Here is a 27,825-nt window from a genome sequence, read left to right as displayed (position 1 = left end):
ATGGTAGTTCATGCATTGGCTAGATTACTGCAATGTGCCCTTTGTGGGGCTTCCCTTGTGCTTGACCAGGAAGCTGAGGTTAGTGCAAAACGCTGAAACACAGTTACTGACAGGAGCGAAACCTTGTCAGTATAGAACACTTGCCCAGAGATCTGTGCTGGTTCCTAATCTGCTCCCAGGTCAAGTTCAAGGTGTTACTGTTAGTATATAAAGCAATTAACAACCTGGGACCAGTTTACCTTCAAGATGTTGTGAACTGCCCTGAATCCTGTATACAGTATACAAAAATTACAGTATACGGCATATAGGGCAGTATACAAAATTAATTAATTAATAATACCACCCCACTCGACTGCTTCAATCTGCGGAACTGGGACTGTTAAAGGCTCCATATAACACCTGTTCTATATTTATGAGAAATCAGTCTTTTAGTGTGGCAGAACCAACACTTTGGAACTCCCTGCCTATTGACACCAGGCAGAGAAACCTTTGCTGTATTCAATTTTGGCGCCTGCTAAAAACATTTTCCCTTTAGTCGAGCCTAACCAGACCTGGAGAAGGTTGAAGTATGTTTTAATCTGTTTTTAGTTTGTTGCCAATTTTATTTTTTTGAACATTTTAAAGAGCTGGGTTTTGGTGGGGGGGTTTTGGTTTTTTACTGATAATACTACAGTGGTACCTCGGGTTAAGTACTTAATTCATTCCGGAGGTCCGTTCTTAACCTGAACTGTTCTTAACCTGAAGCACCACTTTAGTTAATGGGGCCTCCTGCTGCTGCGGCGCCGCCGGAGCACAATTTCTGTTTTCATCCTGAAGCAAAGTTCTTAACCTGAAGCACTATTTCTGGGTTAGTGGAGTCTGCAACCTGAAGCGTATGTAACCTGAAGCGTATGTAACCTGAGGTACCACTGTATTAGCTTTGTCAACCCCTTTGAGGTGCTTTTTTTGGGTCTTTTTACGGTTAAGCAGCATTTAAATTGTATGAAACAATTGTATGTAAATAACTAAATTCAGCAGGGGGAGGAGAGGGGCAAGCCAAACCATCTTGTACGCAAAGGAGAAAGGCCACAGAAATAGAGCCCCCACTCTTTTGGAAAACAGAGGGTCCCAGATTTGATCTCTGGCATCTCCAAGTACTGTACAGCTGGAAAGGATTCTTGTGTGAGATCCTGGACAGCTGCTGCCAGTGCTGTCAATACTGGGCTGGGTGGCCCAGAGGCCTGACGCCATGTAAGGCAGCTTCCCCTGGTCCTGAGCCCGATATGGGTGTCTGTGCATTAGGTAAAGGTAAAGGGACCCGTGACCATTAGGTCCACTCGTGACAGACTCTGGGGTTGCGGCGCTCATCTCGCTTTATTGGCTGAGGGGGCCGGCATACAGCTTCCGGGTCATGTGGCCAGCATGACTAAGCGGCTTCTGTCAAACCAGAGCAGTGCACGGAAACGCTGTTTACCTTCCCGCCGGAGAGGTACCTATTTATCTACTTGCACATTGACATGCTTTCGAACTGCTAGGTTGGCAGGAGAAGGGAATGAGCAACAGGAGCTCACCCCGTCGCGGGGATTCAAGCCGCCAACCTTCTGATCGGCAAGTCCTAGGCTCTGTGGTTTAACCCACAGCGCCACCCACGTCCATTAATGCCACCTAAATAACATGCTGGTAAGAAAGCCATGATGCCCACAAGTGGCTGGACCATGTTCGTGGTTAACACAACCTTTCATCCTCTATAAAATGTTTGCCAGTTCTTGTGGTTAGGGTGTGTGCCTGTATTTAACTAAACTATTCCCTGGATCATCCAGAACTCTGCCATAAAGAGTTCACTCAAGGTTGCTTGTATTCGGGAAAAGGCTATGGCACCCTGAGGCCTCTGAACACGAGCAGAGCTGCTAAAAGAGGGTGCTCCCTACAGGTGAACAGGCAGATGGGCAGTAATGCAATGAAAAAGCTCCCCATACAGTCTGCCTGTTTACTTCAACTTAAACCGCCCTGGGTTTTATTTTATTTGTTTGTTTAAAGGTCAGCATATTGAAAGCAAATATCTATCTATCATCTCTCTCTCTCTCTCTCTCTCTCTCTCTCTCTCTCTATCTATCTATCTATCTATCTATCTATCATCTCTCTCTCTCTATCTCTATCTATCTATCTATCTATCTATCTATCTATCTATCATCTTCTATCTATCTCTCAGAATATTTATTTAATTTAAGTGGAACAACCAAGGCATTCCCAAGAGGCAGAGTGAAAGACCTTGCAAGAGCTAGAATCAATTATTGTACAGAAATACAGTAAAACCACAGATAGTCTAAGCCAAAGCCTAGGGCTTGCCGATCAGAAGGTCAGCAGTTTGAATCCCTGTGATGGGGTGAGCTCCCATTGCTCGGTCCCAGCTCCTGCCAACCTAGCAGTTCGAAAGCACATCAAAGTGCAAGTAGATAAATAGGTACCGCTCCGGCGGGAAGGTAAACGGCGTTTCCGTGTGCTGCTCTGGTTTGCCAGATGCGGCTTAGTCATGCTGACCACATGGCCTGGAAGCTGTACGCCGGCTCCCTCGGCCAGTAAAGCGAGATGAGTGCCACAACATCAGAGTCGTCCACGACTGGACCTAATGGTCAGGGGTCCCTTTACCTTTTATAGTAAGCTGCCTTGTGCATATTCAGACCAAGCTCAGTATTGTCTGCACTGAGCAGCAGCTGCTGTTCAGTATTTCAGACTGGTCTCACTCTCCCCACCAGTGGTGTAGCTTTTTTGAGGGGGGCACAGGGGGCACAGCTTCCGTCGCTGGGCTCCGGTGGAAACGGCTTCTCCATGCAGACCAGGAAGTGACCTCTCCGGACAACGGAATGACTTTCCTTTTCTTATCTCGGTGGCTGCAATCTCCTGGGTGATGTGGATGCCGTGAGGCAGTTGAATGTGCACCCATATTTTGTCCGTTTCAAACGTCCCTCCATGTGGCTCTGGCAGCCCATGCTACACCACTGCTCCCAGCCTTACATGGGAGATGCTGGGGACTGAAGTTGTGGCGTTCTGCACAAAAACCAGGTGTTCTACTGCTGAGCTGCAGCCTTTTTCCTATGGAGTCAGTTCCCCCATTTGGTTGCAAATATTGAATTATCAGGTGAGGGGGAGGTGTATGCGAATCACGAGTCTGCAGCAGCAATGGGCTGAAAATTGGTAAATAGGATCTTTGGTGAGGCTCAGCTCCAGACGTCACCTATTTAAGCCTCACCGTGAAGACAATGGCTTCTTTCTTTTCTTTTCGTTACTTTCAGTGGCAGAGAGCGGTCAGGCTAAGTTCGCTAAGCCTTGCAACAGGGACTCACCTGAACACGAAGTCATGGTTGTCGATCTCCTGGCCGTACTGCGACTGCTTGAGGTTACCCGAGTTCCCCACCACGGCACACCGCCTGCATCGCGAACCGCTTCTCTCCAGGAGCTGGTCCGCGTCTCCAGGGATGAGCTCAAACAGCTCCTGGATGGTCTCATTTAAACCCTTGGGGTTCTTTTCCCCTTGCAGCTTCTGTAAAGAAGAACATACAAGTCACTGCGCGGCTTTCAGAGGGGCTGTGGAAAAAGGATTCCAGGCACAATTCAAAGTGTTGGTGCTGACCCCTAAATGGCCTCGGTCCAGTATACCCAAAGGAGCATCTCCACCCCCATCATTCAGTCTGGACACTGAGGTCCAGCTCCGAGGGCCTTCTGGTGGTTCCCTCCTTGCAAGAAGTGAGGTTACAGGGAAACAGGCAGAGGGCCTTCTTGGTAGTGGCACCCACCCTGTGGAACACCCTCCCATAAGATGTCTAAGAAATAAACAACTACCTGACTTTTAGAAGACATCTGAAGGCAGCCCAGTTTAGGAAAGCTTTTTATGTTGATGTTTTATGTGTTTAATATTTTGTTGGTAGCTGCCTAGAGTGGCTGTGGAGGCCTGGCCAGATGGTCGCAGTATAAGTAATAAATTGTTGCTGTCATTGTTTGTTGTTGTTACAGCAGTGTCTTGGCTTAGGAATCAATAGGCTGGAGCAGGTTAGGTGACACAAGAGGCATTCGAACGTGGTAGATATCACATTCGTTTCCTTGATTAAAGCTCTTGGAGAAACCGCCTTCTTGAGCGTCAGACCCACTAATGGTCTCAATCTGCTGAGCCTGTCTTCACATGCAGGGGAAATCCTTAATTCACCGAGGGTTTGAGACCCATCAGCTACCCTCAAGTGGTTTAGCCAGTCAGTCAAAGCCATTCCCAGGGTGTGGCCGCTGTTGCATGCTGACTGCTTCTAAGAGCCACAGGTGAGATCGGAGTGCAGGCTGGGGACCAAAGATGAACAAACTACACCAGAAGGAGCATAGTGTGTCCCCCACCAGGGGGAAAAAAGATCCCTGAATTCCCATGCACCCTATTTTATCCTCCTAACAACGCTTTGAGGTAGGTTAGACTGAGAGGCCCAAGGGCAGCCAGTGAGCTTCGTGGCAGAATGGGGATTCAAATCCTGGTCTCCCAGGTCCTAGTCCGACACTCTAACCTCTACACCACATTGGTATCCCTACCTAGACTTGCAATTTCCATAATATGGTGCTTTTATTTCCTTACGGGCAAATGTGAACATCTATTCTGCAGCTGTTTCCTACCCCCGCCCAAACCCAATTATAATGTGAAGTAAGAAATGAGCCAGCTGGTGGGACCACAGGCAACAGAAATCCGGTCATTGCCTCTAATGATATTGATTTTGGGGAGGATTGGCAGGTGTCGTCCCCCCCCCCCCTGCTGTCAGCACAGATTTAACGGGCCTCTCAGATATCGGGAAAGCCACCCACGACAGAAATTTCTGACGGACAGCTTGCCACAGAAACAAGATACCATGCAGAACAAACCGTTTCTCAGATTGGTCACTAAAGCTGCCTCCAGGCTGTCAGTAATTTGCAGGAGGGATCCAAGAGCATGCCGGAAATTTAGGTTTGTGCAACTGCAGTGTTCTTACAAAAGGCAACTTCTTTGCAGATTTGTTGAGAGCCAGTGGTGGTTTGGTGGTTAGAGTGTTGGACTAGGACTTGGGAGAGATCAGGAAGCTCGCTGGTTGACCTTGAGCCAGACACTCACTCTCAAGACTACCTTGCAGAGTTGCTCTGAGGATAATATGGGGGAAAGGGACAGCCACGCAAGTCACTTTTGAGTTCTTTGGAGAAACGGGTGGGATAGAAATGTAACAAGCAAACAAAATGATAGTTACGAAAATGGCTGGGAAACACATTGAGGGGATGAATGAATAACACAAAGGTTCAGTGCCTATTGTTGACCACATCTGTGGCCCTCCAGATGCTTGCAAGGATCTATCGGGCCCTGCCCTGATGGCCAATGCTCAGGGATGATGATGATAATAATAGTAACAATTTATTATTTATATCCTGCCCATCTGGCTGGGTTTCCCTAGCCACTCTGGGCGGCTTCCAACAAAGTATTAAAATACAGTAGTCTGTTAAACATTAAAAGCTTCCCTAAACAGGGCTGCCTTCAGGTATCTTCTAAAAATCTGGTAGTTGTTTTTCTCTTTGACATCTGGTGGGAGGGCGTTCCACAGGGCGGGTGCCACTACCGAGAAGGCCTCTGCCTGGTTTCCTGTAACTTGGCTTCTCGCAGAGAGGGAACCACCAGAAGGCCCTCGGCACTGGACCTCAGTGTCCAGGCAGAACGATGGAGGTGGAGATGCTTCTTCAAGTATACTGGACCAAGGCTGTTTAGGGCTTTAAAGATCAGCACCAATAATTTGAATTGTGCTTGGAAACGTACGGGGAGCCTCCAGCCAGAGAACCCTCTAGGGAAGCCTCACCAGAGGAAGACTCTGACTAAATATCAGGAAAAACTTTCTGGCAGTAAAAGCTGTTTGACAGTGGAATGGTCTCCCTCAGGAGGTGGTGGACTTTCCTTCCTTGGAGGTTTTTAAGCAGAGGTTTGTTTGGCTATATGTCAGGGACGCTTTAGCTGAGATTCCTGCATTGAAGGGTTGGACTAGATGCAGCTCTCAGATCCTTTGATTCAATTTGCCAATAGCTGGGAATTTTGAATGAAACTCTTCCTACGATTTTATGATCCTTACAAATTTGGCCACGCAAGGCTCCAACCAACCGAGGTGCACAACAATGCACATACGAGGGTAAAGGAAAATGACCGCGTTTGTGAAAAACAACATCAAAAGATTTACATCGCATTAGGAGGAAATTGCTTGAAAATATGTTTCGTCTTGGTCAAAAGTGCATACAGAAATGTGCCTGTTTCTGGAGAATCCTGCACTAAAATGCTGGTGGTTCACGCATAGGTAAAGGTACCCCTGACCATTAGGTCCAGTCGCGGACGACTCTGGGGTTGTGGTGCTCATCTTGCTCTATAGGCCGAGGAAGCTGGCGTTTGTCCACAGACAGCTTCCGGGTCATGTGGCCAGCATGACTAAGCCGCTTCTGGAGAACCAGAGCAGCGCACAGAAACACTGTTTACCTTCCCGCCGGAGTGGTACCTATTTATCTACTTGCACTTGACATGCTTTCGAACTGCTAGGTGGGCATGGGCAAGGACCGAGCAACGGGAGCTCACCCCATCACAGGGATTTGAACCACCGACCTTCTGATCGGCAAGCCCTAGGCTCAGTGGTTTAGACCACAGCGCCGCCTGCGTCCCTCTTGGTTCACACATACACACCAATTAAAAATGGCTAGGGCCTTCTTGGTAGTGGCGCCCACCCTAGGGAAAATTTGGATGACTGAAGGCTGGGGGGGGAAAGCAACACAAGAAAGTGGGGAGACCCCAAGACAAACAGGTCTCTCTCCTCCACAGCTAGCTACTCACCAGCCACCACTTGTAGCTGTCTTCGGGCATGAAGGCATTCTGTGTGGTCAGGAAGGGTTGCATAGTTTGGTTGAACCTGTCGTCGAACCAGAGCGAGACCCCCTCTTCAGAAATGCACGTGCGGCAGCTGCAAGGCCTCCGGGAATATTTCATCAGTCTCCGAAACTGCTCCGAAAACTGGTAGATGAGCTGTTTGGGGTCCCAGGCGACCATGACCGTGTTGTGGCTGTAGTTCAGCAAGAACGACGTGATGGTGATGACAAACAATAAGGCAAGAGTAAACATCTTGAAGCCCCTCTTCCTGATGGCCAGCATCTTGACCCGCTGCCGCCGCCTCCTCCTCCTTAGCCCGGATGCTCAAGTGAAACGCCAGTGGCTGAGGCAAGCAAAAGCGGAGGTTTCCTTCCAGGGCTCTGTTTAGGCTGCAAACAGTAGCTTAATTGCCTTTATTGTCCAAAAGGAACAGCCCACATTACTATGTCCTGGAGCGACTGAAACAGGACTGAATCCTTGATCATCTTTTATCTCCTTTTATGAGAAAAATAAAAGGCTCCATCCACCTTCACAACTCTTTTTTCCTTCAGCTCTCCTCCAGCAGATGCTAATTCCTCCAAAGGTTTAATGAAAGCAAACAACTGCAATTTTCTGTTTCTTTTTTTGCCACCCCGGCAGTTTGAGGGAGGGAATTATTAACAATGTCAAGGAACACTCCCCCACCCACCTCTTTGCTGTGTGGGAAGAGAGACCTTAAATGAAAAAAAAGGCTTTAAGTAAGGGCGAAAAAATCACTTTTCCTCTGGAAATTATTTCATTAGGGCTGCTGATTAGCTCATTCAAAGGTTGTCGTTCCAGGCAGCTGGCAGTCAAAAGCCTCGTCCACGTTATGATGCTGAAACTCCTTTTTTTCTACCTGGAAAACACAAGAGAGGAGAAACTTCAACAGTGAGTTTCAGGGATCTTTCCATTTAATGGGATGACGCGGGTTTCATTTCCCAACCCCCCACAGCTTCAAATCAATGGAAATTAAACGTTTCTGCTGCTCCCAACATGGGATTCATGTGTTGAGAAATTTCCAAAGAGGCCTTTTCAACATAATAAAGCCTACGCTCTTTTGCAGGCTGAGCCACCAGTCGGCTGGGTTTTCTGCAACATATTCAGGATATAATCTGTGTTTTTGAAATTATAGTTTGCCTGCATTTCGTGAAATCTACCCGTTACATTAAGGCACAATTGGTAGCACTTACCAACAGAAGAGTATTCATAACAAGCAGAAGTGGAACTCTGGAATAAATGGAGGGGAGCAGCCACAGCAAGGCTCCCGCACGAAAACAGATGGACGTACAAGGCTGTAGTTTGCTCATCTAGCTCAGGCTGTGCTGCCTACTGGGATAGTTCAGTAGGTAGAGCATGATAATGTCAGGGTTGTGTGTTTGAACCCCACATTCGGCAAAAGATTCCTGCATCGCAGGGGGTTGAATTATGTGGCCGAGGCCTCATCAGATGCTTTGCAATTTGCAGCAAGGGCCATGGCAGTAGATGTAGGAGTGCGCAGGCAGCTCTGGTTTAAACAGTGGCAGTCAGAAGCCAAAGCCAAGACCAGCCTGGCCAGCGAGCCCTTCAAGGGGGGGCAAACTGTTTCAGGAGGGCCTGGAAGATGCACTGGTAGAGACCAGGGACAAAAAGAAGGCACTGCAATGTGCTCTATGTGAGGCTAACTTTGAAGGTGACACAGAAACTACAACTAATCCAGAATGCGGCAGCTAGACTGGTGACTGGGAGCGGCTGCCAAGACCATATAACACCAGTCCTATATCGGCTCCCAGTACATTTCTGAGCACAATTCAAAGTGTTGGTGCTGACCTTTAAAGCCCTAAACGGCCTCGGTCCAGCTCCGAGGGCCTTCTGGCGGTCCCCTCACTGTGAGAAGCCAAGTTACAGGGAACCAGGCAGAGGGCCTACTCAGTAGTGGCACACGCTCTGTCGAATGCCCTCCCACCAGATGTCAAAGAGAAGTACAACTACCAGACTTTTAGAAGACATCTGAAGGCAGCCCTGTTTAGGGACGCTTTTAATGTTTAACAGACTACTGTATTTTAACACTTTGTTGGAAGCCGCCCATAGTGGCTGGGGAAACCCAGCCAGATGGGCGGGGTATAAATAATGATGATGATGATGATGATAATAATAATAGAGAAAGGAAAACTATTCTTCCTTTTGTCCCTACAGGGGCTCATCCAATGCTAGAGACCCCAAGAAACACCACCTGCTCACGACTTTGGATGAAAGTGTGGACTAGTGGGGCGCAGCAAGTCCAATCCTGCTTCTCCCCCAATTCACAGCTTCACTCATATTCTATGACCAAGGCTGGTGCCTAAAGCTATTCCCAGGCAGCACTGTTGGAAACCATGCAACTTTCCATTTCTCCAATTTCCTTAGTAACTCGCAGACATACTGGAAAGAGCTTGATTTAATCCAGGTGTGCAAAGAGCTTTCTCTTCCCCCTCCCCATCCCTTTTAAATGGCTCTCGCAAGACAAATCACCACTGGGCTTGAGCCTAAACTTGAAGAATGTGGCTGCGAAAGGAATTTCACCAGGCCAAGCCAAATAACATTTGGAAGATGTGGGAAGGCCACTCCTCTGAGTCTGTGTGTCACTGTGTTTCATGAGAGAGGACCAGAGATGGCCATAGTCCATAAATCACAGGTGCACAGCCTGTTCTGCCTGCCCAATCCCACCCCACCCTGGTCCTGCACATACCCAGCCAAGGAAGGCAAACAGCAGACAGTTAATTCTTTATTGACAAAAGCACACACTTAACAGCAGCTCCTAAGGTATACCAGATGCACACACAGAGAATCACAGAATTGTAGACAGAGTTGGAAGGGACCGCGAGGCTCATCTAGTCCAACCTCCTGAAATGCAAGAATCTTTTTGCCCAAAGTGGGGCTTTAACCCAAGACTCTCATGCTCTAGCAACTGAGCTATCCAGGGTTTCTGGCATCTACATGGCTGCTTTCCAGTTTCATGCCCAGCACAGCCATCAAGAAATCTGTGGGACCACACACTCCTAGGCTTATGTACAGTGGTACCTTGGGTGGTGCTGTGGTCTAAACCACAGAACCTAGGGCTTGCCGATTGGAAGGTTGGCGGTTCGAATCCCCGCGACGGGGTGAGCTCCCATTGCTCGGTCCCTGCTCCTGCCAACCTAGCAGTTCAAAAGCACGCCAAAGTGCAAGTAGATAAATAGGTACCGCTCCGGCAGGAAGGTAAATGGCGTTTCCGTGCGCTGGTCTGGTTCGCCAAATGTGGCTTAGTCATGCTGGCCACATGACCTGGAAGCTGTACGCCGGCTCCCTCAGCCAATAAAGCGAGATGAGCGCCACAACCTCAGCGTCGGTTACCACTGGACCTAATGGCCCTTTACCTTTACCTCGGGCTACAGATGCTTCAGGTTACAGACTCCGCCAACCCAGAAATTGTACCTCGGGTTAAGAACTTTGCTTCAGGATGAGAACAGAAATCATGCGGAGGCAGCAGGAGGCCCCTTTAGCTAAAGTGGGGCTTCAGGTTAAGAACAGTTTCAAGTTAAGAACAGACCTCTGGAACGAATTAAGTTCTTAACCCAAGGTACCACTGTACACTCATCTGATGGAGTCTGAATATACCACCTGAGACTTCTCCTGCATGGAAGCTGCCCCTGCTGATTCTGGGAGACAGTGAGGCTGGGGATGCCGAGGGTTCGACTGGCCTGCCCCTTGCCTGCACAGCCTCTTCCTCTGCTTCCGATCCTTTCTGTGCCCTCATGTCCATCTCTGACTGCTCCGACTTCTGATTTGCGTGTGGCACAAAACCCCATAAATTGCCGCCCCCCTCTCCTCTGTCACACACTCGCCAGAGCCCTGCCAGTCTTTCTCTCCCTCCCCACACTTTTCTTGTTACTCCACACAGAGCTGAAACCTGCTCAACTGGGTTTGGCTCAGAATTCCCTGGAATCCATTCAGCCGGGTAAAGAAAGGGCTTCTAAATCAAGAATGTCAGCCCTTGACATTTGCTCAGGTGAAACACAGGCGCTGCCGATTGCTCTCCCACGGAAAAGGAGGGAGACGGCTGCCTGCAGGGCTTCTTCCTGGGGAAGCTCTGAAAAATGCAAGTTTGACTGTCGTAAGCAAACATTCCGTTACACTTGAGTGTGACCAAGAAGCAAAACTCGAGGGCAGGGCTACGCAGGTTAAAACTGGTAGAACTGTGCAGCCCAGCCTAGGGTTGATTCTTAATAGCTGTGATAACTGAGGACCACCAGGGGAGAAGTAGCAATTTGAAACACCTCTCCAATGGCATTCCTGATTGCATCTTCTTAACTTTCTCCCACAAAAGTGAATAAGGCCGTATCTCAAGTAACCTGCTCCTGAGCTGCAGAAGGCCTTATGTATTAGTACCGTAACCTTGAACTTGGCCCAGTCGCAGATTAGCTGCCGGTGCAAATCCCACTAACAAGGTGTTGCATGCCGGCGGTATTTTGGCCCACAAGCCGCCTAAGAGATTACGTATCATGAGACCTGTCTAAACTTAACTTCCTTACATGAAGACTATTGTTGCATGTATTGTGACTTGGTGAGTCACGAGCATGTGATTTCAACTCAAGAGAGTATTTTAAAACAGGCAAATTAATTGCTCTTGCCTTTAAGCTGCATTCTCTGCTATGTTCCTTTCTTCGCCACCAAAGGCTGGAAAACAGGCTTTGCTTGGTTATTTGGGATGACAGCCCCTCACTGCCTTGTCCCTTGAATCAAACTTTCCGTGCACGTGCGCGTGCACACACACACAGCGAGACCTTCTTTGCATCCTTATCCCCAAAGTTTTGTGGAACATTCTGATATCAGATGAGGCCAGCACTGAGGAAACAGCAAAACAAGGGGAAAAAGCAGCTTCCTCTTGCTCCTGCCTAAATTCCACATGCAATGCTGTCAGCTGCTGCATTGGTTGGATGGACATAAATGCTTTAGCTGAGATTCCTGCATTGCAGGGGGTTGGACTAGATGATCCTCAGGGTCCCTTCCAACTCTATAATTCTAAGGAATATGAGCATTCCCCAACCTGGCACACTGCAGGTATTTGGGACTACAACTCCCATTAACTCCAGGCAACATAGCTGTGCATTTAGAGTTCATTGGGTTGGCCTAGACTGGCATGGTGCATCTGTGCCAAATTTGCCATGGTCTATGATTGGACGCAGGTCACGCTGTGGGTTAAACCACAGAGCCTAGGACTTGCTGATCAGAAAGTCAGCGGTTCGAGTCCCCGCGACGGGGTGAGCTCCCGTTGCTCGGTCCCAGCTCCTGCCCACCTAACAGTTCGAAAGCACGTCAAAGTACAAGTAGATAAATAGGTACCACTCCGGCGGGGAGGTAAACGGCATTTCCGTGCGCTGCTCTGGTTCGCCAGAAACGGCTTAGTCATGCTGGCCACATGACCCGGAAGCTGTACGCCGGCTCCCTCGGCCAGTGAAGCGAGATGAGCGCCGCAACCCCAGAGTTGCCCACGACTGGACCTAATGCTCAGGGGTCCCTTTACCTTTACCTATGATTGACACTAGGAGATTGGTCCAGTGCAAGACAAAAGGTCAGCTCCAACTGACCCACAATTAGCATGCTCAGACCTTTGTGTGCGGCAAGATGTACAGGGTGTACATATTAAGGGATGCAACATGCCCAAACCCTGGTCTCTGAGGCATGTTCTAACAATGCCCCGCGCCTGCCCAGCATTTGAGTAAGAACCAGCCCACAGCATAAAGCAAGGCAATGCAGCATTATTAATAGCTAAAGCAGGCATGTTGTGGGGAAATGTAACAGGGCAGTGCTGCCAACAAGCCTGGCTGTGAGCTGTCGCTCCAAAGGCTCAAAAAAAAAAAAATAAATACAGTGGTGCCTCGCAAGACGAAATTAATTCGTTCCGCAAGTTTTTTCGTCTTGCGAGTTTTTCGTCTTGCGAAGCACGGTTTCCCATAGGAATGCATTGAAAATCAATTAATGCGTTCCTAGGGAGACCGCCTTCAGACTAGGTCCGGGGACAGTCTGTCCCCGGACCTCTTCTGAAGGCTGGGGGGGGGGGAGGACTTTTCTCCCCACCGCCAGGCTTCAGAACAGCCTTCTGAAGGCTGGCGGTGGGAAGAAAAGCCCTTCTCCCGCTGCCAGCCTTCAGAAGAGTTCCTGCAGGGCTGCCTAGGCTGCGAATAGCATCCTGCTGCCTGGTGCGAGGGACGCTCTGAAGCAAAGCGCCCCTCACGCGGGGCAGACACCTGCAGCTTGGGGAGCCCTGCAGGACTTCCCCGCAGGGATCTCCAAGCTGCGGATAGCAGCCTGCTGCCCCGCACGAGGGGCGCTCTTAAGCAGAGCGCCCCTTGGGCGGGGCAGACATCTGCAGCTTGGGGAGCCCTGCCGGACTTCCCCGCAGGGATCTCCAAGCTGCGGATAGCAGCCTGCTGCCCCGCACAAGGGGCGCTCTTAAGCAGAGCACCCCTCGCGCGCGGCAGACATTCACAGCTTGGGGAGCCCTGCGGAGAACTCTTCTGAAGGCTGGAGGCGGGAGAAGGGCTTTTCTTCCCACCGCCAGCCTTCAGAAAAGCCTTCTGAATGTTGGCGGTGGGGAGGAAAAACCCTCCTCCCACCGCAAGCCCTGGGAAGAGAGGAGAAGCTGCGCGCCTTCCCCTCTGTTCCCGGACCTGTCCTGAAGGCTTGCAGCGGGAGGAGGGCTTTCCTCCCCACCGCCAACATTCAGAATGCTGTTCTGAATGTTGGCGGTGGGGAGGAAAAACCCTCCTCCCACCGCAAGCCCCGGGAAGAGAGGAGAAGCTGTGCGCCTTCTCCTCTGTTCCTGGACCTCCCACCGCAAGCCTTCAGGACATCTTTCCCAACATCAGGGTCTTTTCCAGGGAGTCTTCTCTTCTCATGAGGTGGCCAAAGTATTGGAGCCTCAGCTTGAGGATCTGTCCTTCCAGTGAGCACTCAGGGCTGATTTCCTTAAGAATGGATACGTTTGATCTTCTTGCAGTCCATGGGACTCTCAAGAGTCTCCTCCAGCACCAGAATTCAAAAGCATCAGTTCTTCAGCTATCAGCCTTCTTTGTGGTCCAGCTCTCACTTCCGTACATCACTACTGGGAAAACCATAGCTTTGACTATAGGAACATAGGAAGCCGAAGATACAGAGTTGGAACATGAGTCCATCTAGGCCAGTATTGTCAGCACTGACTGGCAACAGCTCTCTGGGGTTCTGGGCAGGTTTCTCTTCCAGCTCTAGTGAAGAGGCCAGGCAGGTTTTTGCATGCAAGGCATTCACTATGTCATTGAGCTACAGACCTTCTGCACTGTATGCAGCAGCCAAGCAACTCCAAATAATAATAATAATAATAATAATAATAATAATAATAATAATAATAATAATTTGTACCCCACCCATCTAACTGGGTTGCCCCAGCCACTCTGGGCAGGTCCATGCCCAGATGGGATGCCCTACGAATGAGCACTCAGGGCTGATTTCCTTAAGAATGGATACATTTGATCTTCTTGCAGTCCATGGGACTCTCAAGAGTCTCCTCCAGCACTAGAATTCAAAAGCATCAATTCTTCAGCTATCAGCCTTCTTTGTGGTCCAGCTCTCACTTCCATACATCACTACTGGGAAAACCATAGCTTTAACTATACGGGCCTTTGTTGGCAAGGTGATGTCTCTGCTTTTTAAGATGCTGTCTAGGTTTGTCACTGCTTTTCTCCCAAGAAGCAGGCGTCTTTTAATTTCGTGGCTGCTGTCACCATCTGCAGTGATCACGGAGCCCAAGAAAGTAAAATCTCTCACTGCCTCCATTTCTTCCCCTTCTATTTGCCAGGAGATGACAGGCCCAGTGCCCATGATCTTCGTTTTTTTGGTGACATATAATGTAGGGATATTCTTCACAACTGTGAGCAGGGCAGCTGGGTGGGGTAAATGAAGACAAGCGACAACAATGAACTAGAACGTTGTACCATTCTCCTGCTCAGGCATGCAAATATCCATGAATCTGTTCAACCCTCTTTCAGAGCCTTTTGTGTAGGTGGCAACTACGACCTCTTGTGAGAGCAAATTCCATCTTTTAACTATGCAATGTGTGACTAAGTACTTTCTTTTGTCTGTCTTGAACCTTCAAAACGGTGTTCGAAATTAGCCCTAGGCGCCAAGATAATTGCCCGAGATAGAATAAAACGGATAGAATTCTACAGGATGTGGTATTAGTGTGTACAAACAGTCAAGGTGCAATGATCCCCAGGCAAGTATCTCCAGATGGTGGAGATGTCAGGAGCCATCTTGGTGCCTAGGCATCTTCACTTGGTCACAGGCAGCCAATAGTCAGACGCAAACTGTGCTTGACACCTGGCTAATTTTGAACACCGTTTTTGTTAAGTTGTGGGTGAACATATCAGATGGCACAGCGATTCTTCAAACAGCTCTTGTTTGTTCACAGGCCAGAACAGAACTGAGCTGAAGGGTTCAGCCAACCTGCTTATCTAGAGCTCAACTACAACGCAACAGTAACCACTTTCTGTAACTATCCAATCACTGAACGTCACTTTCAATTCCTTATTTGCATATGTGGACCTGAGTGAAAACTATCTACAGTATCCACCTGCTGGCCCAGGGTGAGAATTTCAGTACATAACAGTTTTGAAGGTCCAAGACAGACAAAAGAAAGTACTTAGTTACATACTGCATAGTTAAATGAGGGAATTTGCTCCCACAAGAGGTCGTAGTGGCCACCTACATGAAAAGCTTTGAAAGAGGGTGAAACAGATTTATGGATGATAAACGCTCTCAATGGCTACCAGGCCTACGTTGGAGGCAATATGCTTCTGAATATCAGTTTCTGGAATTGCAAGCATGGAGAGTGCTGCTGCAGCACTCGGGTCCTGGTTTTTCAGGCTTCCCGTAGGAATCTCATAGATACATGGAGTTGGAAGGGACCCTGGGGATCATAGCTGTCAACTTACAGATTTGAAAATAAGGGACCAGCAGCCTTGAAAATAAGGGATCAGCAGCCAAAATAAGGGACCTGCAGCCTCACCTGTTCCAGACACTCCAGTCTTCCTGTCCTCCTGCAGTCTGGTCAAACTCATGCTGGTAGCTTTGAGAACACTGTCCAACCAACTTTGTAACCAGAGGTTCAACTGAATAGAATCTGAATCACATGCACCACAAGGCCTATGCAGCCTCAACTTAAGATGGCTCCCCGGCCTGGCTTTGCACTGCAAAGTTTGCAGCAGCACGTGCAACAAAATGGCGTCCAGGATTCAAAAACCCCCTCAGCTTCCATTAACTAGCCACACACAAGGCATGCATGCTCCAACCCCCAGTCATTCTTAGACTTCTTATTGGGTGAGCAACACAGCCAAGCAACACAGTTGGAGCCTCCCTCCTCCCTGGCCAGCAGGGAGGGAGGGAGAGGAGCTGCTTCCTTTGAAATTTAAGGGACATTTAAGGGACATCCATCAATAAGGGACAGCAGCGGGACATGGCGCTGGAATAAGGGACTGTCCCTTCAAATAAGGGACACTTGACAGCTATGCTGAGGATCATCTAGTCCAACCCCCTATAATGAAGGAACATGCAGCTGTCCCTTATCGGGATCGAACCTGCAACCTTGGCATTGTGAGCACCACAGTATAACCAGCGCAGCTATCTGAGCTAGTCTGGCAGCTGTGGGAACAGGATCCTGCACTTGATGAGACTCTGGCCTGCTCTAGCAAGGGTCTTAAAGTTGTGGGTTTCTTATTTTTAAGATATATTTGCAAAAAGGAAATCTAAAATTGAACAGAAGGAGAAGGGAAAGAAACTTTGGCATCTGACACTAACAGTAACATTTCATTCATATTGAGGCCCTGCTTAAAAGATTTCCTAGGTAATAACAAAAAGTCGCATGCAGGTTACGAAACTTGGTGTCTTCCTCGAAGGGTTGTCAGTACGCAGTCTTAACGCGACGCCTGCAGTTCATTTTCTGTGCCTTTGCGTCAACGGAAGACAATGGTCACCATGTTGCTTGGCAACGCAGTTATTTTCAAGTTGACAGCTTAATTAAAACCAATGAAGAATTTTGTTTGCAACAGCTGAGTTCCTTGGCCCCTCCCGGATACTCTGCTTCCTCCCAAGTCTTTCCTTTGACAGGAGAGAAGACAAGAGGCAGACCTGCCCCCTACGCATACAAACGCCCATCGCCCCCACTCACACAGCTGCAATTGTGTGGTCCAGCCTTGTTTTCTCACTGCAGAAAAGGCATTTGGAGTAAGTCTGCTTCCTCTCCTATCTCCCATTGTCATGCATGGTCCAGATCATCTTCCAGAGGTCTAACCTGTTACTTTTTTAAAGTCCCATAATTTCACCAGATTTGGTGGCTGGAAGAGGTTTGGTGTAGCTGGCACTTTACCTAAGTGTCGTAAGATGCGGAAGGGTCTTCTGCTGACATGAAAGGAGCCACGCACAACACTGATTCATATCAAGGCATGAATCCCATTCTGTAAGTTCATTCATATTAAAACAAAATCTGACCGGAGGCTTTTGTCCTTTGCTTCAGAAACTCCTTCCTTTAATTAGGCTGCAGTAAGAGACTAGGGTGCTCATTGGAAGGACAGATCCTGAAGCTGAGGCTCCAATACTTTGGCCACCTCATGAGAAGAGAAGACTCCCTGGAAAAGACCCTGATGTTGGGAAAGATGGAGGGCACAAGGAGAAGGGAACGACAGAGGACGAGATGATTCTATGATTCTATGAGATGGTTGGACAGTGTTCTCGAAGCTACCAGCGTGAGTTTGACCGAACTGCGGGAGGCAGTGGAAGACAGGAGTGCCTGGCGTGCTCTGGTCCATGGGGTCGCAAAGAGTTGGACACGACTAAATGACTAAACAAAAACAACAACAACAAAGAGACTAGGTATTCACTAGCTTCTTTGGCCGCAGATTATGCTCTCAAGACACATGTGGCCACCCCACCAATGTGGCTTAGCACATCTTGGCCTGGTCAAAGCCTGGATGCATGACCACTTGGGAACTACATGTGCCCTGCCCAGGGTTCCATGTTGGATGAAAGCTGGGCTATAAATGGCAGGAAATGATTTTTCAAATCAAGGACACCCCACAGTACCTCAAGGATCATCATCTGAGGCCCTTCTTCATGTGCCTTCTCTACGAGAGGTCCAGAGGGTGGCAGCACAAGAACGGGCCTCCACGTTTGTGTGATGCTCTCCCCAGAGAAGACTCTCGGGCACCTTCATTACATATCTTTATGCACCAGCGAAAGAAAGTTCCTCTTCTCCCAAACCTTTGCTGTTTAAACAATCTAAGGCCTTTTAAACTGTGCGTAGGATGGATGAGCTCTTGTTTTGTTTGCTATTATGTTATGTATTTTTATATTGTAAATTGCCCTATGATGAAGGGCGGTATAATAACAGTAATATATCCAAATATTTTTTACAGGTGTATCTAACTGATTTATCACTTATATGTTTGCTGCCTGACAGATGGAGGGGACCCCCCACCCAATGTCTCCTGGTAAACAACGTGAAAAACAGCCATGCTAAGCGGTACCTCAGAGCCAACTCCGTTTTGCTTCTCCTGCTCCAGAATAAAAATAAATTCCCTGGCAAGTCTTTTCCGCTGTTGGTTTTGACCTGGAACAACGTATCGGGGCCAGGAACTGGCAGAGCCTCATTCATCACAATGAAGAGGATTGAAAGGCTTTTAGAATTATGCGCCGAGCATCCGAGATGTTAACCGTTTGAGTAAATCAATGGTTATCGCATCTTATCAGTGTACAGGCTCCTCGTAACAGGCTTAGACCAGCTAGCTGGATAAAAGGCTCTTTTCCCGCCGGTAATTTAAGCCGAACATGGGAGAGCTGGCATGCCCTTATTCTTCATGAGCTCAGCGGGTCTGTTGCTGTCAGATGAAATAAATGGCCACCCTCTCTTCCCTCTAACGCTCCGAGAAGGATTCTGGAGAAATTTAAATGGAAAGCAGACATTCTGCACCCTCAGGACACAGCAACAAAACCGCCCCCTTCTCTTTCGCAGTTTTATCTGTAAATGAAACCAGTTTGCAGCAGGCAGTCGAGGCTTGGGGCCCCCCATACATACAGCAAGATCTGCCACTCTGCATGAGTCATTTCAGCCTGTCTATCTTTTGGATTGCCAATCAGGGCATCTAGGCAATACCCAGGCGAAATGGACCAGTTGTCCAACTCTATCTCAAGCAGCTTCGAATATCTATGGAATTCACTTTCCTTAGGAAGTAGTTGTGGCTGCCAAGTGGGAATGTCTTTAGAGGGGAATTAGATACATTCTTGAATTATAAGGCCACCAACCAAGATGCCTAGGTTCAACTTCCACTGTGCTAGGAATTGCAAGCGGGGGGGAAGGCTGTTGTGCTCAGGTTCTGCTTGTGAGCTTCCTAGGAGCGTCTGGTCAGGATCCTAGAATGTCCTGATCCAGAAGAATATTCCTTATCTTCTTACGTTAACTGCAAGGAAAGGGATTGACATATCCCTCCCCCACAGGCCCATTTCAATGTTTGGGGCTACAGTACAGTGTTATAAACTTAGATATATAAGCTGGGCACTTAATGGCTCCTTAAACCAAGGTTACAGTTGTGACATTAACATATGAGAGTGCTGGAGGTGAAATAGTTAAACAAGTTACCCAATCAGAACCCAGGGGGGTGGAGTCAGAGGGACTATAAAACCAGCTCTGGGAGGGGCGAAGGGGGAGTTTGTTGGGTGGTTGGTTGGAGTGGGAGTGAATTGGGATAGAGCCTGTGGGGAGATTGAGTTAGTGTAGCGAAATAAGCTGAGTCAGGAACAGTTAGGGGCTAGGAAGAGAAGTAAATATCTGAAAGGTGGTTTAGTGAGTGAGAGCAGGTAGCGGAAGTTATAGGTCTGGATAGGCAACCCATGATTGTAATGGACCAATACCGTTTATGGAACCACATGCTTGTTAAACTGCAATAAATAAACAAAAGTTTATGTTCCAATTTAAACCTGACTGGACTCAGTATTGTACCAGGTAGGGCCTGGGTGGTGGCAGTAGGAAATAAAGTGGTGGCACAGGGATCACTAGACGGTGAAAAGTCCGGGGACCCTGTGTGATCGCCACAACAGTTGCCAAAACTGAATGTCTAGTTGCCATTTGGGGCAAGACAGCTCTAAATTCTTATTTTTCAAATGATGGACTGACTGTGATTGATCCTCAGTTAAACAAAGGACAACCTTGAGCTAGGTGAAGAGCTTTGGAAACTTCAAGAAGAAGCATCACTTGATCCAGGGTCTGTCCACATATATAATGGCCTATTCCAACCTCTTTTGCTTAATGGTGACACGGGCCATTCATAACTTAGGAATATTCTTCTCGACTGTGAGCAGGGCAGCTGGGTAGGGTAAATGAAGACAAGCTAAATCAATTAGCTATAATGTTCACTGCTCCTGCTCAAGCTGCACAGAAAGAGCATTCTGGTTCCTGAAATTCAATCCGATTGTGGAGATAAAATATAATGGAGAGAATTCTACAGGATATGGTATCAGTGTGTGAAAATAGTCAAGATCCAATGATCCCCAGGCACGCACCTCCAGATGGTGGCGGTGTCAGGCGCCATCCTGGTACCCAGGCATCTTCACTTGGTTGTAAGTGGCCTACAGCCAGGTGCAAGATGTGTCTGGTGCCTGGCTAATTTTGAACACTGTTACAGTCACTTGATGGAGATGGCTGGAGGTTATGGCTTCCTAGAGACATAAACACATGTGGCATTTAACACAGGAGAAATGGCTCCATGCCAGTGGCTATGTTTGACCTCACTGTTGGAGGCATTGTACCCCCGTATTGTGCTGGGAATCGCGAGTAGAGAGACAGTTGTTGTACTCTGGGTTTTGCCTATGGGGTTCCCAAAGGCTTCCGGCTGTGAGACCAGGCCCCCAGACCAGATGGGCCTTGGGCCTGATCCTGGTTCTTATATCTAAATGATGCCTCTTTTCACCAGTCCCACAGCTTCAAGCTTCTTTCACAAGAATGCGTCTCCTTCCTAACACACAATGGAAGAAATCTTGTTGCAAGCAGCCCTCTGGAAACCAGCCAATTATGTTGAGAGGGCGAAAAAGCCACGCAGAAGTAACTTTGGCATCTGTTTGGTCCATGAACTGGGTGTCACCCACCTTGACTCCTTTATCCTTTCCAGCTCTTCACTTCCATTTTCATGCAGTGCCAGCCTGGGTTGGCAAGAGAAAAAACCCACCAACACCTGGCAATTAACCAAAGACCTCCAGAGCAAACCTCGCCAGCTGAGTCATGCTCCGATTTGGGGCATTAATGTTGTTTTTTAAAAAAAACACCACTTTCCTGCAGGGCGTGTTGGCCCAACTTTGACGGAAGGCCATCTGCACGCCAGGCTGCCGATATCTACTAAGCCAGCCCTAATACTGCGTGTCATCTGTTCCTCTGTCTCCCTTGCACCCATGAGATAAAAGGACAAAGCCAACGCATTAGCACAAGCCCCTGGGAGAAGCATCTCAAATTTGCAGCCTGCTGCGTACACCCATTTGGCAGGCACGGCGCCTTGGCAGCAAAAGGACTTTGGATGCTCTCACATTCGGAACAGCAGGGGGGAAAGAGACTAATCTGGTTCAGTGTGTGCCACGTACACCTACTAAGCTGGTCTGCTTAGGCCAGGCAGCAGGAATGGCTCTTGGAGGTCAAACACAGGATCACAGGAAACTGCCTTATATATAATCAGACCACTTGCTTATTGAGCTTAGTGCTGCCTACACTGACTGGCAGAAGCTCTCCAGGGTTTCTTGCAGAGTCTCTCCCAGTGCCGCCTGGAGGTGCTGAGATTTGAACTCAGGAGCTTCTGCTTTCAAGGCAGAGATGCTCTACCACTGAGCTACCGTCCTTCCCTAAGGCCCAGGGCAGAGACATTTCCTTGCTACTTGAAAACTCAGCTTTCCGACTGACGAAAAGTTAAAGGTCGGGCTTGGGAGGGAAATTTGGGGAAAGTTACATCCTGCAGAGGAGTAGAAACTACTCTGGAGTGTGTTAAACATCTTGAATAATTGCTATTACAGATAATGTTTAGCTATTTTTCTATTCTTTTATATGACAGTGGTCCCTTGGTTCTCAAACGTCTTGGTACTCAAACAACTTGGAACCCCAACACTGCAAATCCGGAAATGAGCTTTTTTCAGAATCCGAACGTGCTCCGTTTTGAGTGTTATGCTTCCATTTTGAGTGCCACACTCCTATTTTGAGTGTTACGCCGAGGTGTGTCTGTTTTTGCTATTTATTTTGCGTTTTTGTGGCTCTTTTTGTGTGTGACAGTGTAGAACCCAGTTCAGCAACTGATTGACTGACTGCGTGACTGCAGTACATTGTTAATTGCTTTAATTTCATGGATCAATGGTCTCATTAGACAGTAAAAATCATGTTAAATTGCTGTTTTAGGGGTTGCTTTTAAAAGTCTGGAACGGGTTAATCCATTTTGCATTATTTTCTATGGAAAAGTGCACCTTGGTTTTGGAACCCTTTGTTTTTCGAACGGACTTCCAGAACGGATTAAGTTTGAGAACTAAGGTACCACTGTATATGATGTAAATGAGATAAAGGGTCTCTTTTTCTGTTTTTTAATTCTTTCTTATCTGTTCTTTTTCTTTTTATATATATAATTGTGTTTTGCAGTATTCTATTTTCTTTTCCTTTATTATTATTATTCTTTTAGGATATATTGCTTTTTATAAACGTGTTTGGATTTTAGGACTTAATATGTTAAAAACCTTCAATAAAATTGCTTTTTAAAAATAATAATTAAAAAATACAGTTTTAAATGGAGATGTTGGGGACTGACCTGGGAAAGTTGTGCATGAAAATAAGGCCGTTCCCCCTATCCTTCTTCGTAAACAGTCCCACGTACCACCGCAGTGCAGAAGATGTCACAATCCGAACCCACATCTCCAACCTGCCCTTTCCAGATATGCTGTGCTTAATCTCCCGAGCCGTACCTCTGCAGGCCAAATCTAGGGGCACACATGCTACTTCCAAGCGAGCTTGTTATTAACTTCCAAACTCAAGTTGCCCATCAGTTACGGGACAGATAACGGAGTGCAGCAGAGGCCAAAGATGCAAGGAAACGCTGGATGTTATGTAAGCGGAGCATCAGAGACAGAAAGTGCTTATCTAAGCTTCCAGCTAGCTTGTTTTACTCCTCTCCATCTCCCCTTTTGTTACAAGAGACTCTTATCTGATCTCTCCTCCTATTTATTGGGTTCTCTAACCCTTTCCTTGCCCTCTTGTGCTCTAAAGTTCCACTGAAAAGCTCTCCAACAGCTCGCTACTTGGAAACCGAAATATTATGCTGCTAAACTGGGACAAGAGTTACAACCTAATCCTTAGGAGGGGGCGGGGAAGAAATAAATGAAATACCCCAGAAAACAGGAGCATAGCAAGCTGCCATATACTGAATCACACTTATTGGTCAATCTAGCTCAGGGGTCAGCAAAATTTTTCAGCAGGGGGCCACTCCATTATCCCGCAGACCTTGTGGGGGGCCGGACTATATTTTGGAAAGAAAAAAATGTGAACGAATTCCTATGCCCCACAAATAACCCAGAGATGCATTTTAAATAAAAGCACACATTCTACTCATGTAAAAACACGCTGATTCCTGCATCATCCGCGGGCGGATTTAGAAGGCAATTGGGCTGGATCCGGCCCCCGGACCTTAGTTTGCCTACCCATGATCTAGCTCAACTATGCTCAACTGAAGGAGCTCAACTGAAGGAGCGTCTCCACCCCCATCATTCTACCCGGACATTGAGATCCAGCACCGAGGGCCTTCTGGCGGTTCCCTCACTGAGAGAAGCCAAGTTACAGGGAACTAGGCAGAGGGCCTTCTCAGTGGTGGCACCCTCCCTGTGGAACGCCCTCCCACCAGATGTCAAAGAGAACAACAACTACAGACTTTTAGAAGACATCTGAAGGCAGCCCTGTTTAGGGAAGCTTTTAATGTTTGATGCATTAGAGTATTTTTTTTGGGGGGGGGGGGAAGTTGCCCAGAGTGGCTGGGGAAGCCCAGCCAGATGGGCGGGATACAAATAAATTATTATTATTATTATTATTATTCTTATTATTATTATTATTATTATGCCTACATTGGCTGGCCAGAGATAGTAGTGGTGGTAGTTGTCGTTTGCCAACTCCCAAAGCATCACAAGTTCCCCACACCAGCCCTAAATTATTCCCACCTCTTATTATGATGTCCTGTTCTGGACTGACAGCCTATCAATGGTATTTAGGTAAAGGTATCCCTGACCGTTAGAGACGTGGGTGGCGCTGTGGTCTAAACCACAGAGCCTAGGACTTGCCAATCAGAAGGTTGGCGGTTTGAATCCCCGCGACGGGGTGAGTTCCCGTTGCTCAGTCCCTGCTCCTGCCAACCTAGCAGTTTGAAAGCACGTCAAAGTGCAAGTAGATAAACAGGAAGGTATATGGCATTTCCATGCGCTACTCTGGTTTCTCCAGAAGTGGCTTAGTCATGCTGGCCACATGACCCGGAAGCTGTATGCCGACTCCCTCGGCCAATAAATCGAGATGAGCGCCACAGCCCCAGAGTCGGCCACAACTGGACCTAATGGTCAGGGGTCCCTTTACCTTTACCCCTGACCTTTAGGTCCAGTCGCGGACGACTCTGGGGTTGTGGTGCTCATCTCGCTCTATAGGCCGAGGGAGCCAGCATTTGTCCGCAGACAGCTTCTGGGTCATGTGGTCAGCATGACTAAGCCGCTTCTGGCGAACCAGAGCAGCACACGGAAACATGATAGTTGAATGGCTCCAAATTTCAGCATTTTGAATGAGGGAGAACAAAAGACTCTCTGTCCCATTTCTGCACTGCACACATAATTGCATCAATATATATATAAATAAAATTTTGGTATGCATACATATTTGGTGTGCGTATTTGGGGTACGATAGGAAGGAGGGGCTTTCTCATGATTTAATTCTGCAAAGATTTTATTGGGTGGGTGGGAAGATTATTTCCCTAAGGCCGCCACTCAATGATCCCCCTGCTACTACGATTTTTGCTCACCACGTGGGAGGTATTCTAAAAAAACCAGATTAGCATACATTAGAGAAGCAGTAGGCATGGCATTATCTGAAATGGGGAAATACATTTGAGAGTCACATTCAAAGGGGATTTGCACATCACAAAGCCCCCAGTGTGGCTTCCTGGCTGCGAATCCCAAAGCATATTAAAAATGTTAATGCTGAATTAGGTAGATGGCGATAACTTTGTTGTTGGTGAGGGATCTCAGGGAAGGGAAAATGTGTGGACATTAAAATAAAAGGAATATATATAAAAAAATGGGTCCTTTTGCCTGCTGTGATAGATGCCAATTTTTGTTTTCCTTCAAAGCATGAAGGTAATGCGTGCCATCTCTGTTTTGACAGGAAAAGTTCCTGCCACACACACACACACACACACACACACACACACACACACAGTTAAAGATTTCCAAGGACCTTGTATTCATACAGGCACAGATTAGAGGAAGAAAGACTTTAATTGAAATGCCGCACACAAGGAATTTAAAAAAATAATGTGTTGATTAATGTTTGCAGGAGCACTGGAGAAAAAGCTGCCTGCAACTGAGTCCTACTCATGAGGAGACTGGCCGAAATTAATGACCATAAGCTAGTCGTGTCCATTAACTTCAATGGTTCTGCTCTGAGTAGGGCTAGCATGGAATACCATTCCCCCAAATGGGAGTCCAAGTGAGAGATGTCCACAGCAGAAAGGGAAATCTACCTGGCCCAATGAAGGTGGAAGGTTAGTTCAGGGAGAGTTTTGTTGGGTGCTAAATTTTATATGTCTCCGTGTGTAACAACAACAACAACAACAACAACAACAACAACAACAATTGTATTCCAACCTTTCTCAAAAGATCCCAAGGTGTTGTACAACATTATAGAAACACTTAACAGAACATCAGTGACAAAAACATAGTACAAAACATAATGACACACAGCCGAATAGTAAAATCATCATCCTAACAGTCCTTACACAGGCCATAGATGATTTAATAGCCATAGGCCTGGGTAAAGAGGAATGCTTTTGCCTGGCACTTAGCCACCACAGAAAATTCTTCCTATATGGGAGTCAGTTGACAACAGACACACTGTATTATGTTGAAGAAAAATGACTTAAGATAAGGATCCTTAGGATTGGGAACTATGCTAGTGGCTACAGGGAAAGCTAAGAAAGTAAGGAGAGCCCTGTTGGATCAAACCAAAGGCTGCATCCAACTAAATTCTACTCACAAGTAGACCCATTCAAAGTAATGGGTCCCAAGTTAATCATGGCCACGTCTTTCAATGCTAAGTGCAACTAGTATTGGGTATAACCCCCCAAAGGCTCATCTGGCTCAGGCTTCCCCAACCTGGTGCCCTCCAGCTCCCACCAGCCCCAGCCAGCAGGCTGGTCCACCATCCTGTCTCCCCTACAGAGGCCTCCAGGGAGCCTGGAGTGGTCACAGGATACTGACTTTGTGTTTGTGTGCGGACAAAAAAAATGAGATTGATGGCTCTGGGAAAGGGCAACGTGGCTAGCTAGAATCCTGAACAGGAGGATGACTCCACGCTGCAACATTTTGTTGCGGGCACCACTTGAGTAGATCGATGGTGAATCCTCCTCGAATCAGTTTTCCCCACCCCCACCCCCAATTTTAAAGCCATGGGTCCTAGGAAGGGGGCGGACTGAGCTCTGGAGGTAGAAGAGGCAGAAGTGGACTGGATTTGGAGAGGTTCTTTTGCTAAAGCTAAAACTCTTCTTCCTTGCTACTTTCCTTTTGGCCATTTTGCAATCTCTGCCCGGGGAAGGACTGCTCCTTTAACATTCAACAGTTCTCTGCCCCTCCCTCCCTTTCCACATGGCAGATTCCAGGACGGAGGCTCGCTTGCTGAACCTGCATCCAACTCAGCATTGTGAGAACACAAAGGGTCCTATTTACCTTGCCAGCCTCTTTCACTTGGCTGCTTTTCCGAACACTGGGCGCACTGTTGATGGATTTTCTCCTACCACGGCAGGTCACCGCTTCTTCCCCTTGTTTTTGCCAAAGCCGCTCTCCAATTTCGCTCTATTCTCCGGTGAATATGCGGTTCTGCAGCAGAGGTGATGTGGGCGCAGACTGGGGGTCTTCGTAGATCTGCAGGGGTGGACAGTAGGGAATTTAGCACTGCATGCAAAGATCAAAACATGTATCAGGAGCAAGTATCTAGTCTCTGTTGACTATGAAAATAAGCTTAGAAATCTATAGGCCTGGTGAAATTTCAGAAGGCACCTGTAGAAGGGAGATCTAAATTAAGATTTCCTATGGAGAGAAGAAGCAAAGTAAATTCACAGGCTGTGTGCAACTTTTTCACAACCTTATGTTCCTGTAGCTTAGTTAGATGAACTTTTGCCAAAAAAAGCAAAGAAATGAACTGCCATTTTCAAATCTCTTGAAAATAGGTCACCCCGAAATCAATAAATCTATTTTTGTGTATGTAACTGTATAATGTATTATGTAATATGCAGTCCTTTTTTTCCTAGAAAAATAGGTGCTGGTACTCACCATGAAGTTGTTGCAGTGAGTGCCATGCTTTTTTAAAAAGCCCATATAAAAGAGATGCCGGTACTGAGTACCTATGAGTACCACTTGGAAAAACCACTGGTAGTATGCATAGCATGTACACGAAAAATGGAGCTTGCAAATTCTCTGATACTTGTACAGTGTTTTGTACATTGTACATCACTTCTTATTGCTTAGAATAAATCAAGGTTCTTGTGCGATATTGTATATTGCCACTGAAAGTAGTATTAAAAATTTAGAAGTTTAGTTGTGTGCCCACAAGGCTTTCTATATAGGCAAATTTTTGGATTCTACTAGAATGTTCCAAACAGCTTTAG

At 47.4% G+C, this 27,825-nt stretch overlaps 1 protein-coding gene and 1 long non-coding RNA gene across 6 annotated transcripts in view; one reads left to right on the top strand and one right to left on the bottom strand.

The window, feature by feature from the left end:
* The window catches only part of LOC309349173, a 688,744-nt gene that overhangs the window by 87,271 nt on the left and 573,648 nt on the right, over positions 1-27,825 (top strand). The window lies entirely within an intron of this gene.
* ST3GAL1 (ST3 beta-galactoside alpha-2,3-sialyltransferase 1) overlaps positions 1-27,825 on the bottom strand; it is a 114,322-nt gene that overhangs the window by 17,063 nt on the left and 69,434 nt on the right. For all 5 annotated transcript variants that reach the window (XM_081874604.1, XM_081874605.1, XM_081874606.1 and 2 more), the window contains 3 exons: positions 26,888-27,082; positions 6,830-7,739; positions 3,321-3,517 (listed from right to left, as the gene is read on the bottom strand). In XM_081874604.1, the coding sequence (XP_081730730.1) occupies positions 3,321-3,517; positions 6,830-7,144 (512 nt within the window). In that variant the 5' untranslated portion in view covers positions 7,145-7,739; positions 26,888-27,082. The remainder of the gene's footprint in view (positions 1-3,320; positions 3,518-6,829; positions 7,740-26,887; positions 27,083-27,825) is intronic.

The sequence above is a fragment of the Podarcis erhardii genome, assembly GCF_964252035.2.
Source record: "Podarcis erhardii genome assembly, chromosome: 8".
In the NCBI taxonomy this organism is placed as follows: Eukaryota; Metazoa; Chordata; class Lepidosauria; order Squamata; family Lacertidae; genus Podarcis; species Podarcis erhardii.
This window is presented reverse-complemented; position numbering and strand designations above follow the sequence as displayed.